Source organism: Ranitomeya variabilis, chromosome 1, assembly GCF_051348905.1.
Source record: "Ranitomeya variabilis isolate aRanVar5 chromosome 1, aRanVar5.hap1, whole genome shotgun sequence".
NCBI lineage: Eukaryota > Metazoa > Chordata > Amphibia > Anura > Dendrobatidae > Ranitomeya > Ranitomeya variabilis.
In genome coordinates, this window is record NC_135232.1 from 986,653,118 (window position 1) to 986,674,807 (window position 21,690).

A 21,690-nucleotide genomic window follows, 5' to 3' on the forward strand; every position below is an offset into this window, starting at 1 on the left:
CTATGCAGCATGAATAGTAAAAAAATGTAATGTTAAAAATAATTAAAAAAAAATCATTATATACTCACCTTCCGGTGCCTTTCCCGCTACGTCATCATCTTGCGAGACCGCAATGCACTCTTGGAACCGGGGCGTCACGAGGAGCATCGGTAAACGCTTGGGTTGGATCCGGGGGGCCGACGGAAGGTGAGTATATAACTATTTTTTATTTTAATTATTTTTTTAACAGGTATATGGCGCCCACATTGCTATATAGTACGTGGGCTGTGTTAGATACTGCGTGGGCTGTGCTATATACTACATCTCTGTGCTGTATACTATGTGGGCTGTGCTCTATACTACGTGGCCTGGGTTATATACTGCATGGGCAGTATTATATACTACCTCTCTGTGCTATATACTACGTGGCTGTGCTATACACTATGCGGCTGTGCAATGTACTGCGCGGCTGTGCAATGTACTGCGCGGCTGTGCAATGTACTGCGCGGCTGTGCAATGTACTGCGCGGCTGTGCAATGTACTGCGCGGCTGTGCAATGTACTGCGCGGCTGTGCAATGTGCTGCGCAGCTGTGCAATGTACTGCGCAGCTGTGCAATGTACTGCACGGCTGGGCAATGTACTACGTGGCTGGGCAATATACTATGTGGCTGGACAATATACTACGTGTCTGTGCTATATACAACGTGGCGCCCGGAATTTCAACCACGCTTCGCTAATTGGTCGAGGCCGGCCTAATCCTGTGTATAAATTGCATTTTTCTGCAAACTTCATAAATAAACTACAGTACATACATATTCTAGAATACCCGATGCGTTAGAATCGGGCCACCATCTAGTTCTTTATATTTGTGCGTCGACTGATTCATTTGATTGTGCCTATCTTCGGTGTTGGCAGCTGTCCTCCTGAGGGGCCTGTTCACTACAGTTAGGTATTTTACCAGTAGCCATTGTGCTTTTAGGGTATGTGCACACATTGCGGTTTTTGATGCGTTTCCGCTGCGCTTTTGGACGCGTGGAATTGCCTCATCCGCAGTGAGTTGTGCACACAATGTTAATCAATGGGAAATTCAAAAACGCTGAGCACGTGCTGCGGAAAAAAACGTGCGGATTAGCAGCGTTTTTTTTCCCGCAGAATGTCAATTCTTTGTGTGGAACTGCAGCGCTTCTGCACCCATTGACTTGCATTGATTCAGGCACATCCGCAGCAAAACCGCAGATGTAAAAAAGATCTGCGGTTTAGCTGTGGATGAAACATTGCAGATCGGGAGGAGGGAGAGTGTGGGCGGTGACTGTGTGCTTGTATGTGTGTGCGGGCGGGGTCGGCGGAGCTCTATGCGGGGTCGGCGGAGCGGATTATATGTTATATAGTCGTGTTACACTCCCCTCACTTCTTGTAACCTACAAGTGTACACAGATATTATACAGTCACCGTGCGACAAGTGGGCCTGTGTAACTTCAAATGCCAGGGCTGAATTTTAGTCCCAGTCCGGCCCTGATTACAGTATATAGTGTCTGGGAAGAAAAGGCTCATTCGTTTTACAGAGAGCTTAGAGATCCTCACTATTGCATGCTTGAAACAAACAGGGCTGATGCAGTGATTATTCTTATACATTGCACTCTGTTCTTAAATTCCAGATTATTGCCGGCTATCCATTTCCACACAGCAGATGTCTGCACCTGCTGGAACTTGGAGAGAATTATATTACTTAACATTACATCCATAGTCTTAATGCTCTTGAGAATACTGAATAATAACTATGCAATCTATTACATTAAAATAGACACTAATATATATAATTAAGGTTTTTCTATACATCAATACAGATGTAGCGGCCACTAACTTAACACATGATGCTTCATTATATGATTCTGCGAACACTCTCAATGGTTTGTGCTGTGTTAAACAGCAAGTTATGTTCCGATATTTGGCTACACTATAGTATGCAACGTGTTGATCAAGTCAACTTTTACATGTCTTCTGCGTGCACATTTACTTTATAAATATGTGTCATTTTTGGGCAGAGTGAGAGATAGGCAAGGTGATCTTCTGGGGTACCGTCTTGCAATAATGACTGGAGGGGGAACCAACAGGGATTTTAAGCATTGTACTTAATTTTCACATTGTATTTTTGTTGCCTATTTGCAATGAACTTTAATGAAACTGCAATGAACCCAAATATATGCAGGTAATGTTACTGTAGAAAAAACTGCACAGGTTGTGCAGGTCCTCAAATCAGAGAGTGGAGCTGCAAATGAGCTGTTGTGTGCAAGTGTCTGGGGTCTGTATTTGTTTAGGGTCTCTAACCTGTGATAGTTTTTTTTTTCTTTATGGGGTTAGGGCTCTAAATATTTTCAGTTTTTTTAAGGGTCTGCAATAGGATCAGTATTTGAAGGTCTGTAATTTATTTGGGGTACATAGCAAACAGTCTGTATTCTAGGGTTTACTATTTATTCTAGATACTTTATTCATTTAGGTTTGTTTCAGTGTCTGTTTTTATTTAGGGTGTCTGGATTTGTTTAAGACGTGTACATTTTTTACAGTTTTTTTAGGGAACATGCTGTAATGGTGGTAAGTTGGTAACTCACATGCGTCCTCCGCAGCCATCTACTCACTGTCCAGGTTTTGTCGTCAGACCATTCTGCTAGTCTGCCTCATGCTGCACTTCTACATTGCTTGTGACATTCATGTAGCCTTAGGTGGTGGCCGATCTATGCAGGAATTTAACCCTGCTAGATCCTGCAGAGATTAGGCTCCCCGACCTATCCTGTGCCAGCAGGGCCTTTATTAGGATGCTCCACCTAACTCTCCTTGCCCAAACATTGGTTCCTATTTTTATAGCACCAGTTCATGCATGCCTCCATTGTCTGTATCTCCTTAACATCCCGGCCTGTTTACCCAACCTGCCTGAACTCTCTGCTCCAGACCTTGCCTATGTGTATTGAACCTGTGCTCTCTGCCCCGACACTGACCATGTTTTTGTCTGTGCCCTTCCTGTACCATCTACCCATGCCTCTGACCCTCTGGTCAGCTGCTGAAGTAATGGGGAATGTCCTGGAGTAGTACCTGGAGAATACCTGTGGACAGGCCAATCCTCACCACCAAAGGCTCTAGAGAAAATCAGATCCACCAAAGGCTCAGATAGTCGTTTAGTCACGCCCCTCCAGGGCAAGCCTTACCCATAGTGCAGTGAGTCCACACCAATCAGCGTTACGCCTGGACTGAAATCTGTGTTTCTTTTGTGGGATTTCTGTGTGCTTTGCAGTCTGATCTAGTTTTAGGTATGTATTTATTAATCTATATTTTGTCTGGTTTTGGGTCTGGAGTTTTTTTAATGCCTGTGTTTATTTGGGGATTTATTTTGATCATTTGGTCCTCAATTATTCAAGGGTCTGCATTCTGGCTTCTGACTTGAGATATGTATTTATTTTAGGGTTTATCTTCTTTCAGGGTCTAGTCTGAGATTTTGTTTGGTTGGGTACTTTGGTGTGTGTATTTACTCTAGTCCTGGTCTCATGTCTGTGACTGTATTTTGGGGTGTATTATGGGGTACTATGAGGACTCTATTCATTTTGTGAATTTTACTTATATTCAGGTCTGTATAACCAGCATAAACTGGATGTCCAACCAGCAGGGTTCCTGCACTCTCAGCCCCTGCTTTAGATCTAGTTGTGATTCAGTAATTGGGACGAACGCTGAAGAGATCTGGAGCCTGAGAAGGAAAATAAACTGTTTTCCAGGTATATGACTTACAAAACTCTCAATTAAAAAGATTGTCCAGTTTAAAATAAGTCTGTAGTCACTCCGTATGACTGCAGACTTTAGAATCTCCCCCAGTGCAGGCACTGTGCACTGCAAGGATTCGCTGGTTTATGAGATGGGAACGTTGGTGGTATATATGATATGCATACACCAGGCTAAAGGCCGTCTAGTCCTCGCTCCATGCAAGTGTATTGAGAGAGGCAACTCCCACTAGTGACGGCTGCAAGAACAACCCCTTCAAACTACACACATACATACATCATAGATGATGTTTCCATTAATCTCTCTTCAACCAATGACAATCATTTTGAATTATGGAATGGGGCACAACTTTCCTAATTTTCCAGGGACACCAAAATGCCCAGACCCAGGATTATAAACATCTAACGCTTACAAGTATGGGTTAGTTCAGATAGCAAATTTCCCAGCATTGCATTTTTATGGACGGCCGGAGGAAAATTAAAAGTAAAGCTTTAAACATCTAAAATTAGTCAATTATTTGTCTTCAAAAATTGAAAATGACCACTAAACTGTTTCTATGTTACAAATGGAAGACTTTGTTAAAGAAATAGTTTATCTATACTAAGTCCCTGCTGTGCTAATAAGTACAAGACAACATTTTGCGAACAACATTTGCAGTTTTCACTTAATTTCTCCTTCCTTGTTCCATTATTACCACAATATCCTCTCGTTTTAGATTCACAAAGAGACTTTAGGTTACCAAACTCTTGTGATTAAAGTATAATAGCCAACACAATAAAGTAGATAAACAATGTATTGTTGAATGCTTCATTGTGTTTTATTTTGCTCGGGTCTTCATGAAGGAAAATCTGTTTGGAGATTCAGTCAAGAAAAGACATGGAACAGTGGATCCATGCCTAACAAATGGAATAGATACGCAGTTCCTTTTCTTTCCTTAACCAAATCTCCTAACAGATTTTCCTTAGAAAAAAACGGAAAGGTGGAAAAGTTGAGAACATAATCTGTTAAATAACACACAACAAAGTATCAAAAATTATTTAGTTTCTATATTTTTTTGTGCTGAGATCATACAAGGCTAGATTGGTGGACAACCACACCTTTCCTGTGCACATCTTATAGATTGCAGGCGTATTTCTAATTTATTGCAAAAGTGTGCATAATAATAAAATGGAAGTTGTATACAACAACCAAAGAATTACGAGACAGATCACCAATGAATAATATCAACTACAACAATAGTGTAAGGATTTTCTGACAATAAAATATAACTTTTAAATCTGAACTTAAAAAAAGCAGCCACGATTTCTATGACACTTCAGTGTTAACAATGACAAACCTCATATATACACAAAAGTATTTTATTTTCCCACCCTCTATGGCGTGAGGGAACAGGAAAACAGGAAAAAAGCTAGTCTACCAAAATTTACTCCATAAATAAAAACAGCAAACCTACCACCTTAGTATACGTACCTAATAAAGCAATAATAAAGGAACCATCTCACCCATCTTCTATCTGGAGTGTATCATAATGATCACCTTCTCATAATCGTATTGTACGCTGTAGGAGCTGTTGTAATCCTGTAGACCCCAAATGCTCCCGCCCTCACGAGGGCATTTCACAGCTGACTCTATACACAGCTTGCCCTACATGTCCCTAATGGCTTTCAGATGTGCTTCCTCCAATGTGGATCCATCACTGGAGAGTGACAGGACAAAGGTGCCTTAAAAGTCTGGGTCTACTCTAGTGACCCCAAAAATCGACATATGGAAAAAAAACTATTTTACACATATAGCCGCACATATAAAATAGGCTTTTCCCTATGCCAAATTTCTTTCGGAGTCTGAGAATGCACAGCAGTGACTGAAACCACGCCCCTGGCCCTGACTGACACCCAGCCCCAGTGCAGAGACTGCGTCAGTAAGAAGCAGGGGCACGGTTATTGCTGCCAGACCAGTGACTGAACCTGTGCTGATACCACCACCGTGACTGAAACCGAATGCTACTAGGGAAAATTAAGTTTATTTTTTCCCTGCAGTGTTTGGCTATGCGACGGTGCCAGGAAGGTTAGTAACACTATTAGCCTGCAGATTAACCCTGTATCTGCAGGTTAGTAATGCTTTTGCTGTAATAGGTTCCAATTAAAGCTTAGTATTTTTCCATTTGAGCTTTGCATGCTTTAAATAATACATAGCCTTAAAGAGTGTGTTACCTCTTTTTTGATTGTCAGACACACCATGTGTATTTAATGAGTGGTGACAGTGTGTTGTGTAGTTGGAGTGTGTGGACTGTATTGGTGTGTGATTTATGCCTAGAACAGAGTTTGAGTGTTGGATTGAGCGACAAGAAATAAATTGACCCTTGCAGCCGCACCCCATGTGACATTCTGAGAAGTGTGCACGTGACAACTATTTTCATAAATGATCATTGCCACATACAGGTTATATTTTTTGCACTGGTGTGCCACACTGCCAATCCCTGATTGAAGGCTGGCTGTCTCATTTGGTATTATTGCATCTGTGCAGTTGCCATTTTACTTGGGTCCACTGCACCCTGTAAGTGCATTTGTATATTTGTAAACTGTTCATGTAGGAATGCTCCGACCTGTCACCCATAATGCGGTGGTGCACCATCTTGGGTGTCAGGTCCAAGCATTCCTACATGAAGTTTCCTGGAAAGTGGATTGGTCATTGTGGGCCAGTTGAATGGCCAACAAGGTCTCACAATCTGACCCCCTTAGACTTTTATCTTTGGGGTTATCTGAAGGCAACTGTCTATGCTGTGAAAATACAAGATGTGCAGCATATGAAACAATGGATACTGGAAGCCTGTGCTAGCATTTCTTCTGTTGTGTTGCTATCAGTGTGTCAAGAGTTGGAGAAGAGGGTTGCATTGACAATCCAATGCAATGGGCAGCACTCTGAACACATTTTATAAGTGGTCATAAACTTGTAAATAACTCATGAAAGAATACAGTTATGTTAAAATCAAACACACCATTGTTTTTCTTGTGAAATTCTCAATAAGTTTGATGTGTCACATGACCCTCATCCTGTTGAAAAAATAAATTTGGATCCAAAATGGCCAACTTCAAAATGGCCGCCATGGTCACCACTAGTGATGAGCGAGTGTACTCGTTGCTCGGGTTTTCCGGAGTATGCTCAGGTGATCTCCGAGTATTTGTTAGTGTTCAGAGATTAAGTTTTCATCACCGCAGCTGAATGATTTACAGCTACTAGACAGCTTGATTACATTTGAGGATTACCTAGCAACCAGGCAACCCCCACATCTACTCAGCCTGGCTAATAGCTGTAAATCATTCAGCTGAGGTGATGAAAACTTAGTCTCCGAATACTAACAATTACTCAGAGATCACCCGAGCATGCTCGGGGAAAACCCGAGCAACAAATACACTCGCTCATCACTAGTCACCACCCATCTTGAAAAGTTTTCCCCCTCCCATATACTAATGTGCCACAAACAGGAAGTTGATATCACTAACCATTCCTATTTCATTTAGGTGTATCCACACAAATGGCCCACCCTGTATATGTTTTACATTAGCAAATTTCTAGGCTTGGTTGCAACAATATGCTGCAATTCACCAAAATACAGGGAAAAACATTCATCAGAGACCTCAATCATTTTATCCAGAATAACAGCTGTTTGAAATGGCGCTATAAGTTTCTAACTGCTGGCACAGTGTGATAACAGGGCTATCTTAAAAAATGTATTAAATAAGTAAAACACAGTAAAAGGAGGGAAACATTTTTAGCTGATACTTTTAAAAATATTACACAAACAATGCAATGTCTCCTCTGAACTTAAGAAAAAAGCAACAGCAATAACTAAATCTAAACAAACATTCTAATAATTATTTCTGTTGTTGTCAAACAAAATATTTGAGTACAAACATGAAAGTAAGAAAACAAAGTGTATCCATCACAAGATATTAGCATTACAATAATGGCCTAGAGGAAATACTGTATATACAGAAGCTGAATAAGAGCTATAGTCAAATACATAATCTACACTGACAAATGCAAAACAATTCAATGGTCTGCTACAAATAATTTATGAAAATAACTGTTTATTTTATTACATCTTTAAGATACACAGCAAATATAAATACACTCCTCAATATTGAAATTGTAGCACCAAGATGGAAAACTTGTGGCGTTATTAACAAAGTCTTTAAAACCTCCTGATTTATTATTATAATATTAAGGGTTGTTTGAGGAATGTCCTGCCAAGTTGAGTTCACATACCAACACTAATCATCAAAATCCACTGCTGTGTAACAAGTCTGTGTTACTTTTTTGGAGCTTGGGCACTTAATAAAGCTTGTTGAAAGGTTGCAGCACAGCCAATCAACAAGCTTATAAGCGGTGAGCACTGCCGGAGCCATCACAGCCATATCTGGCACGGCTATGCCTGACTGGAGCAATTTGTGACGTGGTTTGTATAACCACCAGATCATGGATGATGACTTTGCTCGAGTGAGGGACAGTGTAAAATAAATAAATAAATTTAAAAAATGACTTGGGGTCCTCCCTGTTTTTAATAACTAGCCAAGTTAATACAAACAGCTGTAAACTTTTCTTGTTTTGCTCAGAAGGGGCCAATATTCATTGACCTTCCCTGCCTATTAATATCAGCCACCAGCTACCTACTTTGCTTTTTCTGGTTATTTAAAATAGAAGGACCCACCAAAAATTGTGGCGTCCCCCCTATATTTAATAACCAGCTAAGGCAAAGCAGACAGCTGGGGCTGATAATAATAGGCTGGGAAGGGCCATGGATACTGGCTCCTTTCCAGCCTAATTAGAGCAGCCTTCAGCCACCCCAGAGAATGCACATCCATTAGCTACACCAATTCTAGAGCTTAGCCTTGACTCTTCCCAATTGCTCTGGTGCAGTGGCAATTAAGTTAATGGGATTGTGGGGTTGATGTCAGCAGCTGGCACTGACATCAAGCCCACAGGTTAGTAATGTAGAGGTGTCAGCTCAAGATCCTGCAATGGCTGCTGCTCCAGTCTATGAAGGCCCATTATCTGAATGGGGCTCCATACACTGGAAGACTGAGATGGGGATCGGTGTGGGACCTTCGGCGGATTGGTGGTTTTTTAAAATAAATGGGTGAAAGAGGGAAGTTGTTGCAAGTTTTTTCAAATAATAATTTTCTTGGTGTGTGTTTCTATTTCTTTTGACTGCTGGTTTAGTAATGTGGGTGTCTTATACAGTAGATACCTCTCCATTACAAACCCTTGGGCTTGATGTCAGCAGCAGCTTCTGAAATCACCCTCATAATCCCATTACCCTGACTGCCACTGCACCAGAGCAATTGGGAAGAGCCAAGGCCAATGGATGCAGCATTTCTGAGGCGGATGAAGGCTGGTCTTATTAGGCTGGGACTTAGCCAATAACCAATCTTCCCAGCCAATTAATATCAGCTTCAGCTGTCTGCTTTGCGTTAGCTGATTATTAAAAATAAGGGGGACCCAATGTCATTTTTTGGGGGTCTTCCCATCCTTATTATAGAGCAAAGGCAAAGAAGACAGCTGGTGGCTGATATTAATTGGCTGGGACAGTCCATAGATAGTGTCCCCTTTCCAGCATAATAAGACCACCTTACAGCTGATTGCTTTCCCTTAGCTGGTTATTAAAAATAGGGGAGACCCCATGTCTCTTTCTTTTTTCATTTTATTTATTAACAAGTATAATAAAATACACACGCAAGTGACTGCTTCACTTCTCTTTTTGGACTTCCGCCCCCTTTTTTCAAGATTATTTTTATTTGCTTTTTGCTTTCTATGCTAAGTAATTTCCCTATCCACATTTGTTTGCAGGGCAATTGCCCTGCTCTTACCCCCATTTTGCTTCCCTTTTCAGCTCCCTATACCTTAGTAGGATCACTTTACAGCCATTTTACTTAATCAAAGTTTGGGTCACTGTTGACTTATATTGGGTTCTGGGTCAAGTTCTAGAATCCGAACCAAACTTTTGACTAAAGCTCAGCCGAATCTGATCTTCCATGGATCCACTCATCCTTAGTGGCCTGGTGTTGTCATGTTGAAAATTGTCTCCTGGGATATTTTGGGGAGAGCTGTGCCACTGGTTCCATAACAAAATCAATGTAATGACAACTTGATAGTGTACCTGGAATGAAAACTAGAGAGTTCAGGCTAATGTAAATTATACTAACCCACATCATAATTCCAAGAGTAGGATGGTTGTGATGTTCACTTGTGAAGGCAAGTTCACGGTCAAAACAAAAATTCATCCCATTAAAAGAAAGCCCTCATATGATGCCAAACAAAATAAAAAATCATGGCTCTTGAAGAACGGGAAGCAAAAGAGAAACAAAAAGTGATTTTGGGATTGTTGTTTCCATTCTAGATAGCCATAGGGATTCTCTATGAAACAGTTTTCCTCTGATCAATTAATACACTTTTACAATGTAAATGCTGTGAAAAATGTTTGAATACTGTAGAAGTTACAATATTTGCTGGTGAGAGTATAAACTGTGCTATAGAAACACCTTGTTTTTGGGGAAAACAACTTGTCAAATGTAAAAGTTACAGTTTAACAAAAGAAATAGCTACTGTTACAAAAACTTTTTAATATATAGTGCATGCAATTTTACGATAAAAAAAATTCCAAGTGTGGTGAAATTGTGAAAAAATGCAATTTTGTCATTTTGTGGGTGGAGTGATTTTATTTGTACAGTGCTCATTGTGCAGAAAAAATGAAATGACAACGTGATTCTTCAGGTTAGTATGGTTATGGTCATACCAAAGATGTACTATATAGTTTTTATATATGTTAATGGTTACAAAATTTCAGAACTTTGTGAAAAAACAAAAAATGTTCTTTGTGTCGCCATATTCTGAAACCTGTAGCTTTTAAACTTTTCATTGAAGTTGCTTAAGGGCTTATTTTTTTGTGTGGTGATTTGTTGGTTTTATTGATATCATATTAGGGTACTTATAATGGTTTGATAATGTTTTATATTATTTTCGGATCTGAGTTCCATCAGCTTCACTCTTTATTAGTGATGAGCGAGTATGCTCGTTACTCGAGATTTCTGAGCATGCTTGGGTGTTCTCCGAGTATCTGACACGTGCTCGTGTTTTATGTTTGTGTTCCCGCAGCTGCATGATTTGCGCCTGCTAGACAGCCTCAATACATGTGGGGGTTCCCTAACAAATAGTCAATCCCCACATGTATTCAGGCTGTCTAGCTGCCACAAATCATGCAACTGCGGGAACACAAACATAATCTACGAGTATGCCCCAGATACTCGGAGAACACCAGAGCAGAAGGTGACTATAGGTTTGTTTATTTTATTGGGATGAATATTTAGTTTAAGAAGAGGTTGTCCTAGTAGTACACAACCCTTGTAAGCCATCTACAAGAGGATGTACGTCATTGAAGGTTAAATAAAATGATACATGGATATGTAATAATAATATGTCTTATTCTTGAGAAATCCACATTTATCTTAATCTGTAAATGAGATTTTAAGATCTATGGCTTGTCACAGATCTCCCTGAATATGTCGCTAAGGAGTCATTTAAATGAAAAGGGACGTTACAATGTGAGACATGAACATCAAGAGAATGGACTGTCAGTCGTTAAATCTCACACAGATAATACCCCCAGCATTTAAGTTCTGAGCCATTCTCAGGGAGATCTGTATCTGCCCATAGATATTAACAGCTCATTTACATATAAGAAAAATGTGGATTTCTCAGGAATAAGACATTGGATCACAGGTATCAAGGTGTCATTTTATTTAAATTACTATGACCTATATATCCATACAGTTGGTTTAGGAGGGTTGCTCCTACTAACAAATTCAATTTAAAGAACTTGAACCTGCAATGATTTGATACTATTTGGTACTATATAAAGTAATTCTTCAAGCTGCGATTCATGGGAGTCTATAAATGGCAACAATGAGGGCCTTCAGTATATCCTTTCACTCCCATGTTAAACCAACCGTAATCTTCAATTGTTGCTATCAGAGATTGACAAAGGCATCTCTATGGTTAAATGGCAGTGACTGGAGCTAGGTCAGGTCACTGTTGTTAAAGACAAGTGCCAGCAGTATATCACAGCTGGCACCTGTAATGTATGGAGGCGGCTTAGCTTTTGAGCCTGCTCCATGCACCGGCACCCAACACAGGACTAGAGGGGTGCAGTAGATTACCGTAATAGAGGGTTCTTGAGTGTGGAATTACCTCTTTCCTGACAACATTCTGTAATATAGCATATTATTATTATTATTATTATTATTATTATTATTGTTTATTTATATAGCACCATTAATTCCATGGTGCTGTACATGAGAAGGGGTTACATCAAAATACAAATATCACTTACAGTAAACAAAACTAACAATGACTGACTGGTACAGCGGGAAGAGGACCCTGCCCTTGCGGGCTTACAATCTACAGGATTATGGGGAAGGAGACAGTAGGTCGAGGGTTGCAGTAGCTCCATTGGTGTTGAGGTGGCCGTGTAGTCTTTACAGGCTGTAAGCTTCTTTGAAGAGATGGGTTTTCAGGTTTCTTTTGAAGGATCCAAAAGTAGTGGATAACCGGATGTGTTGGGGCACTGAATTCCAGAGGATGGGTGATATTCGGGAGAAGTCTTGGATGCGATTGGGTGAGGAGCGAATAAGCGTGGAGGAGAGGAGGAGGTCTTGGGAGGACCGGAGATTACGTGAGGGAAGATATTGAGAGATTAGTGTGGAAATATACGGAGGAGAAAGATTATGGATGGCTTTGTAGGTCAGTGTTAGTAATTTAAACTGGATACGCTGAGAAATTGGGAGCCAGTGAAGGGATTTGCAAAGAGGGGAAGCAGGAATGTAGCGAGGAGAGAGATTAATTAGTCGGGCAGCAGAGTTAAGGATGGACTGGAGGGGTGCGAGAGTGTTAGAAGGTAGGCCACAGAGGAGTATGTTGCAGTAGTCGAGGCGGGAGATGATTAGGGCATGCACGAGCATTTTGGTAGAGTGTGGGTTGAGGAAAGGACGGATTCTGGAAATATTTTTGAGCTGGAGGCGACAGGAGGTGGCGAAAGCTTGGATGTGCGGTTTGAAGGACAGGGCAGAGTCAAGGGTTACTCCGAGGCAGCGGATTTTGGGGACAGGGGAAAGTGTGATTTCATTTATTTTGATAGATAGATCAGGTAGGTAAGATATGCGATATGCGAGAGTGAGGAAAGATAATTAGTTCAGATTTGTCCACATTGAGCTTGAGGAAGCGAGAGGAGAAGAAGGAGGATATGGCTGATAGACACTTTGGGATTCTGGAGAGCAGGGAGGTGACATCTGGACCAGAGAGGTAGATCTGAGTGTCATCGGCATATAAATGGTACTGGAAGCCATAGGACCTTATGAGTTGTCCCAGGCCGAGTGTATAGATTGAGAAGAGTAAGGGTCCTAGGACAGAGCCTTGAGGGACACCAACAGAGAGGGGGCGAGATGAAGAGGTAGTATGGGAGTAGGAAACGCTAAATGTGCGGTTGGCAAGGTATGAGGAGATCTAAGGTAGGGCGAGGTCTTTGACCCCAAAGGAAGAGAGGATCTGTAGTAGGAGGCAGTGATCAACTGTGTCAAAGGCAGAGGACAGGTCTAGGAGGAGGAGAATAGAGAACTGTCTGTTAGCTTTGGCTGTAAGTATAAGGGTACTATCACACAGTGAAATTTTCATCGCTACGACGGCACGATCTGTGACGTTTCAGCGTCGCACGAGAATCGTTCCATCGTCGTATACTGCGGTCACACTGTGCAATTCACGGCGCTGGAGCGATAATTTTGTGACGTATTTGCGATGTAGAAGTCGTATGGGACAGTCGTACTGGTCATGTCACACAAGACGATTCAGAGACAATTCAGAGCACTTAATTGAATTATCTGTGCGTGACGTTCACTAGGGGCGTGTAGTGCTGCTACAGAGTGTGCTGATAGGCCATAGGTTATGTGCACACAATTGGTTGGAAAATTTGTCACCTGACCACTATTGTTCCCGACACCACCTCACAGTTTAAAAATTTACTTTCTTCACTTTGTACTTGCACAGTTGGTGGACCTGGACGTCGCTTTTAGTGTTTCCCAGGCCATTCCACACTTGGCACCGCAGTTTCACAGAGCATTCTACACTTGGCACCACAGCTTCGAGGTATGAAATGACCGCTTGGGCGTAGTGGATGGAGCGATGTAAAAAAAAACACACGGCATGAGCGTCTCGTACTCGACGCTGAAGCGATGCGGATTGTACGCTGTTGTGGGTGTTGGGCTAGAGAGTGGTAGATGGAACAATGTATGGTCGGCATGAGTGCTTTGTGCGTCAGCTGTACTGAAGCGGGTGGTTGTTTTGGGTTATGGTGGCCTAGGGCATGGTAGATGGAACAATGTATGGTCGGCATGAGTGCTTTGTGCGTCAGCTGTACTGAAGCGGGTGGTTGTTTTGGGTTATGGTGGCCTAGGGCATGGTAGATGGAACAATGTATGGTCGGCATGAGTGCTTTGTGCGTCAGCTGTACTGAAGCGGGTGGTTGTTTTGGGTTATGGTGGCCTAGGGCATGGTAGATGGAACAATGTATGGTCGGCATGAGTGCTTTGTGCGTCAGCTGTACTGAAGCGGGTGGTTGTTTTGGGTTATGGTGGCCTAGGGCATGGTAGATGGAACAATGTATGGTCAGCATGAGTGCTTTGTGCGTCAGCTGTACTGAAGTGGGTGGTTGTTTTGGGTTATGGTGGCCTAGGGCATGGTAGATGGAACAATGTATGGTCGGCATGAGTGCTTTGTGCGTCAGCTGTACTGAAGCGGGTGGTTGTTTTGGGTTATGGTGGCCTAGGGCATGGTAGATGGAACAATGTATGGTCGGCATGAGTGCTTTGTGCGTCAGCTGTACTGAAGCGGGTGGTTGTTTTGAGTTATGGTGGCCTAGGGCGTGGTAGATGGAACAATGTATGGTCGGCATGAGTGCTTTGTGCGTCAGCTGTACTGAAGCGGGTGGTTGTTTTGGGTTATGGTGGCCTAGGGCATGGTAGATGGAACAATGTATGGTCGGCATGAGTGCTTTGTGCGTCAGCTGTACTGAAGCGGGTGGTTGTTTTGAGTTATGGTGGCCTAGGGCGTGGTAGATGGAACAATGTATGGTCGGCATGAGCGCTTCGTTCCGCCGCAGAAGCAAGCGAATGGGACGCTGTTGTGACTGGTTGTGACTGGTTGACTACAGCGTGGCAGATGGTACTAGGTATGGTCGCCATGAGTGCTTTGTGCGGCTGCTGTACTGAAGCGGGTGGTACACAGGTAAAAGTAGTGTTTAAAGGACTCTATCAAATGCCTAACTTTTTATTTTTTATTTTTTTCCAGATGTCAAATCGTGTTGAATTCATCCGGGATTTCATTGAAATCTACCACTCTTTTCCCTGCCTCTGGAAAATTAAATCTCCAGAGTACTGCAACAGGGAAAAGAGGAAGGAGGGTTATTCTAAGCTCATTGACTTTTACAAGCTCCATGCTCCGGAAGAGATAGCAAACGAAGCAGTGATAAAGAAGAAAATACAGGCGCTACGCACAGTGTGGAGGAAGGAGCTAAATAAGGTCCTTCACACTACAAGGTCCGGAGCTTCGACCGAAGATGTTTACGTGCCAAGGCTTTGGTACTTTGAACATATGAATTTTCTAAGGGACCAAGAGGTTCCACGGACATCCACGTGTCTACACTTGTTGGCACCTGCACCTGCGGAAGAGATTGTATCACCGGACCTCGTCGAGCAGGACTCTCAATGGCAACAAGTAAGTACCTCTTTTCACAACAGGTTCACCAATGTGTCGTATCATTAAATCTAATTTATCAGCATTTTCGGTTTTATCCTTCTGATTATCCCATCAATTTTTTAGTTATTACAAAATCATGTACGCATAAGTAACCCTGTCGCATTACAGTATTATATCGCAACCTTCATAAGTATCTAATGGCGACCTTCTTAAAATTCATAAACCATACCATCTCTACAATTGTATCGCTTCCAGCTGCAGATAAGTATTATTGGTGAGATTATTCGGCAATTACATATTCATCAGGTTCCCCTTGCAGTCAGAACAGTGTAGTTCAAAGTAATAAATAAATGGGAATGTTAAATAATATTACTAAGCTAAAAATCTATTATAACATTATTGCATGAATACGAATATATAGTTTGGATGCGGTTAGGGTGTTAAGACTTTTGGTTTTCGGGTTACTAACTTTTTTTTGTATTCTCCCCAGGAGGACAGTGCACAGGACAGTACACAGGACTGTGCACAGGACAGCTCAACGACTGAATTTGTGGAGGCTGCACCTGCCAGGACTCAAGGGAGGCTAGGTTCTCGGAAACGTAAGGCCACCGCAGACGTCTCCCATGAACTGGTGAGCCTGGCAAAACAGGCGTTAACAAACAGTGTCAGCCCTGCGTTGCAGGGTTTTGGACACTATATAGTGGACAAACTGGCCAAAATGGATGACAGACAAAGAACAATAACCGAGCGTCTAATTTTGGAAGCGGTTCACAAGGGTTCAGATGGCAATTTGGACGAGCACACTCGTTTGGTGTCTTCACGGCCAATGCAGCGGACAGAGTCCTCATATTTCAATGGTTGGGCACACACACCAAGACGGCAAAATCTCCCCGTTTCCCACTTTGGTCCGCCACCCCCTAACTCCTACACGCCAATGCCTTCTCAGATGGCTTCGCCCATCAGGCACCAAAGTTATGGATCTGAAGATTTGGCATATCACGATTTGTGATTTTATAAATTTCGTTAAATAAATTTTTATGCATTCCATTTTTTTTTATTTTCTTGTTATTTATACTGTGTTTAATAAAACTTTTTCCTTGAAATTCAATCTCGACTGGTTGATTGGTGTGTCTCGATCACTGAGACAAAATGGGTCCACAGCACTGTATGAGGGCATAAATTCACGTAACCAAGAAACGTACATTTCTAAAAATAAAACATGGAAAATTGATGCAAAGTTTAAAAATATTGGTTTAATTAATTATGGTCACACTGCCGGCTTCTGTTGTTGAGAAAGAATAAAAACCGAACATTAATAACACAATAATAATAATAACACAGTATAGAAGCGGTGAGTGGCAATCTTAAGCGTGTTTTTGAAAACCTTACGTGGCAAGACCTCGTCTGGGGACAAATTCTCCGAAAGGAGAAAAGCCCGGAGGACAATCTGGGGGCCAGTACTGCGCTGACTGGGATGCCTCGTGGTGGCGGCGCTGTGTCTTTGCCTCATAGAATATAATGCAGATAAGCCCAATAGAATATAATGCAGCACAGCCCCATAGAATATTATGCAGCACAGGACCATGGAATGGAATGCAGCACAGCCCTATAGAATATAAGACACCAATGCGACACAATGTTCCCGTTTCCAACTTGTAATGTTGTTAAGAATTGGTTCATAATAAAAACTTGTCATGTAACTTCACTCTCAAAAGCTTGATTGGTGGGATATATATATGTTTAAATTAACAAACTTTTTTTAGCTGTACAACACACAACAAAAAATGTTCAGACACTTGGTTTCTATTTTGGCCCCGCCGGCAAATGTTGGCACATGTCCCGAAGCTTCAGCAGCTCCCCCATTGCCACATTCTGCTGCTCCTGAATCCGCGCCATAGTGTGGATAAGCCTTTCTATACCGGCTTCCAGATCCTCCTTTTCCCCTCTGGAGGAGGCCCGATATAAATAAAGTGTTCCGATTCTTATATGACGCATAACGTCAGATAAAAGCCCCTCTATTTGACCTTTGTCCGCCTGACTAGGTACAATTGTAACTATACCCATTTTTAAAATTGCAATATCTTTTGTCGAAAAGCCGTAGAGGGCTGAAATTTCGTGACATCTCTGCACTTTTGGTCCACAATATATTGGCCAAATCACAGTGGAGGTATATATGAAGGTACAATTGTACCTCTGCAGCCTGTCAACATTGTAAAATTATGCAGCCTGACGAAGGTTAAATAGTCCCGATCTTCTACTTCGCCCCTTCCACTTCCGCCGCATCCCATAGGGTGCCAACCCCTGCATATTAGGTTTGTTTGGGTTTGTTTCCTAACCTATATATTGGTTTTTAAATAATAATAATAATTATAATAATAATAATAATAATAATAATAAAACTTGGTTTTCATAGGGTAGGTTCATGATTAAGATTAGTCAATTTATGCCCTCAAGTTTATAGAATTAGATATAGAGAACCTGAGCAAGGTGAAAAAAAAATTTACAATTAGTACATCCGTTTTGCAAAAGTGACACAACACATCCAATACTGTAATGTAGCATTCACACATCTCTTTTTTTCCCGCTTATAAGGTAAAGTTAACATTAGCGTTGCGTATGGTCCTTATGCGGTGATATATGTGTTTCTTGTGCCCCGTATTTTCAAGATGGGGCCCGCATGGACATGTGTTGCCCTAGCGTTTTGGGACGCATGCATCAGGGTGCAGAGGACGACACATGACGCTGTTTTTTGGTGCCCATAAAAACATTTAAAAATTTAATGCATCTGTCTCAAAACGCTGCAGAGGTAAGGCTACGTTCACATTTGCGTTGTGCGCCGCAGCGTCGGAGCCGCAGCCAACAACGCAAACAAAAACGCAGCAAAACGCATGCACAACGCAAGTTGCAAGTGCAACGCATGTCCATGCGCCACCATGTGAAATATAGGGGCGCATGACGCATGCGGCGCCGCTGCGGCGTCCGCTGCTAAGGCGAACGTAGCCTAATACATTTACATTTGCATTCAGCGTTGCGTGTGCAAAGCTGCAACGCTCAACACAAAAGTAAACATTAACATAAGATTCAATACATGTACAGGTCAAATAAAGTGTCGACACAACAGCCGTACCCCATAGATGCCAAAGGCACTGAAACACTGGAACAAGGACGATGAGCGCTGCGGCGTGATAATGAGAACGCAAAAAAAAACGGTATTTCTGGAGTCGGCGTCACAATCGCGACGCTGTTCTGAAACGGAGACGCTATAGCGATGTTGATCGGGCGCCACGCGTCAAGGACCTCCTCTGGGCGTGGTTAGGTGGTTAAGCGTCTTGGCAGGCAAAATGGCGGCGCGACAGCGCTCAGCTCCTCTGGGGCGGCCAGAGATGGCATTTTTTGTCCAAGAGATGTCTGCCCTGGACTATGAGGGCCTGGGGAGTCAACCTCAGCACCCAAACCTCCACAAGCAGGAGGTGCTGCGCCGCATTGGGCGCATGATGGAGAGGAGGTTTGGCGTCCGACGCAGTGCGCAGCAGCTCAGGAAAAAGTGGGCAGACCTCCGATATAAGACCCCGCAGCTTCTGGCAGAGTTGCGTGCGGAGCCAAGGCGTGGTAAGTACCTGTATGGGGGAATCGGGATACGCACGCTGCCGGGAGGTTTGGAATGTGAAACATGCTCAGGTCAGGGGTTACAAAATCATCGCATGGTGACTGTATAATATCTTTGTACACTTGTAGGCTACAAGAAGTGAGGGGAGTGTAACACGACTATATAACATATAATCACAGCCGTATCCAGCATTACAGCTCAGTCCCCATAGAATGTAATACAGCACAGCCCCATAGAATTAAATGCAGCACAGCCCCCATAGAATGTAATGCAGCCAGCCCCACAGAATATAATGCAGCACAGGCCCATGGAATGGAATGCAGCACAGGCCCATGGAATGGAATGTAATATAGCACAGCCCCCATAGAATGCAATGCAGCACAGCCCCCATAGAATGTAATGCAGCCAGTCCCATAGAATGTAATGCAGGCAGGCAGCCCCCATAGAATGCAATGCAGGCAGGCAGCCCCCATAGCGACAGCGTGGGGAGTGTGCCAACAGCGGCACACTCGAGCGGCCCACTACTGCCATCGGCCCTTCTGGCATTTGCCGGAACTGCCCGATGGCCAGTCCGGCCCTGGTTTGGCGAGTAGAAATTTCATTAATTATTAGGCTCCTAACTTTTTCCACCAATGATGCCTAGGTATTTTTTGGGAATTCTGGAGCCCTGTACTTTTGGTGTCTACATATTAAGGTTCTTAATGTTTGTGTAGGGAGACGGCGTTGGCAACAGCCACAAGCACCTGCATCCTCCCCCAGCGGCAGCCCACAGCCCGGGACATCACATATGTTTTCCATCATTGTTTGCAATTTGCAACTTTATTACTGCATATGGGACATTACAGGGGGACATTTATTTTGGCTCCTATTTTGTCCCGCCAATGGCGCATAGGTATTATTTGGTAATTATGGAGCCCTGTACTTTTGGTGTCTACATATTAAGGTGCTTTAATGTTTGTGTAGGGAGACGGCGCCGGCAACAGCCACCAGCACCTGCATCCTCCACCAGCGATAGCCCACAGCCCGGTACATCACGTATGTTTACCATCATTGATTGCAATTTGCTATTTTATTTCTGCATACGGGACATTAGAGGGGAGCTGAAATACTGTATACATTACAGACGCAGTAAGGACCAGGCGCGCTAGCACCCCACCGCAGGCCACAACACCACCCTTCCGCCACTCCTCTTCCTCCCCCGGGTCGGCGGCATTCTCACCAGAGGCCACCCTTCGTAAGTGACCAAAACTGTGAGCACTTCTCCATAGCGTGTTCAACTTTTAACCATATATGTATTTGCTGCGTTTTAGCTGCGGCAGCTGGTGCACAAGCGAGGGGATGGGAGGTGAGCAGCTCTTCCACCTCTTCCGGTGATGACCAACCGGTGTCACTTCTCCGTAAGTATACAGACAGTGGGAGAGGTTATCTTTTGGATGTCACATTTGACAACGACAAGAACGAAAAAAAAAAAAAAAAAAAAAAAAAAAAGGGCTAGACCTCTGGGACAGGACCAAATTGAGTGTATGGTTAATCTCAGGGTATGTTCACACATGTCGTATTTGCAGAGTAATCACCGTCCGTTCTCGGACCTCTTCTATCCACAGAATCGACCACCGTGAGAGAGCTGCTGGCAAAGCAGAGGCGGCTGGAGGGGACAGCAGCGCACCTGCAGGTGACAGCAGCACGCCTGCAGGAGACAGCAGCGCGCCTGCAGGAGCAGGTTAAAGATAATGGACGCATGCTGCGCCAACTGCTAGCCCACCACCGTGGGACAATGTAATTTTTTTTGTTGTCTTAAAAAAAAAAAAAAAAAAAAAATTTCAGTAAAAAACAAAGTTATTTAGCCGTTAATTTTGTGTTCTGTTTTTATGTACTTGCGGAGCAGGCCTGGGCCAGCAGAGCCAAGGCACACACAAAAGAGAAAAAAATGCAGGAAGCACAAAAGAGTTTGCAAAACGCATCCTAAAGTGCCTCCATCTTGTACGTCCGCTTGCCAGATGCACAACATGACTGCCAGAGATGTTTTATACATGGGGGGGGGGGGGGGGGGGAACTTGCAACCAAATCCAAATCACAACAAGGTCAATACACGTATCATAGAAATGAGTGAGATATATTGGCGGTCAGGCCTGTGTTCTTTTGTGTGTTGTCCTTTGTTTATGTGATAAGGCAGAGGTGCATCTACATAGTAAATGAATATTGGCCATAGAGATAATGGAGGATCTAGGTGTACACTGTAAAAATCTTGAATGAGAAGCCTCTGTCCTGTTTGTGACCCATCATTATCTACATATGTACACAACTCCTGTGGGGTTCCATTGTAGGCTAGTGGTCCTGAGATAGACATCATGTCTCCGACCTATGCATATGTATATTGATAAACAATGCCTTGTGTAGGACAGGTTTAACTCAATTAGGGCAGGCTCCAACATGTCCATTCAAACAACAATGGTTTATTACCCAAACACCACAGGACACCACCACCACCACCTTATCATTATACTTTTAAATGCAAAAATGATTGTCTGCCACGACGTACTAT

The 21,690-nt window shown here is 42.9% G+C and overlaps 2 protein-coding genes across 3 annotated transcripts in view; one reads left to right on the top strand and one right to left on the bottom strand.

Annotated features, from left to right (window-relative positions):
* The window catches only part of FSTL5 (follistatin like 5), a 1,228,096-nt gene that overhangs the window by 1,190,222 nt on the left and 16,184 nt on the right, over nt 1–21,690 (bottom strand). The gene's annotated exons all lie outside the window — the stretch shown is intronic.
* LOC143782067 (uncharacterized) lies at nt 13,442–16,768 on the top strand. 2 transcript variants are annotated; one of them, XM_077269272.1, is made up of 3 exons: nt 13,442–13,933; nt 15,134–15,559; nt 16,032–16,768. In XM_077269272.1, exons 2-3 carry the CDS (start codon nt 15,134–15,136, stop codon nt 16,548–16,550), a joined length of 945 nt encoding a protein of 314 aa, XP_077125387.1. In that variant the 5' UTR covers nt 13,442–13,933; the 3' UTR covers nt 16,551–16,768. The 2 variants fall into 2 exon arrangements, with proteins under 2 accessions (XP_077125387.1, XP_077125320.1); XM_077269205.1 differs by lacking the exon at nt 13,442–13,933 and having other exon boundaries at nt 14,597–15,559.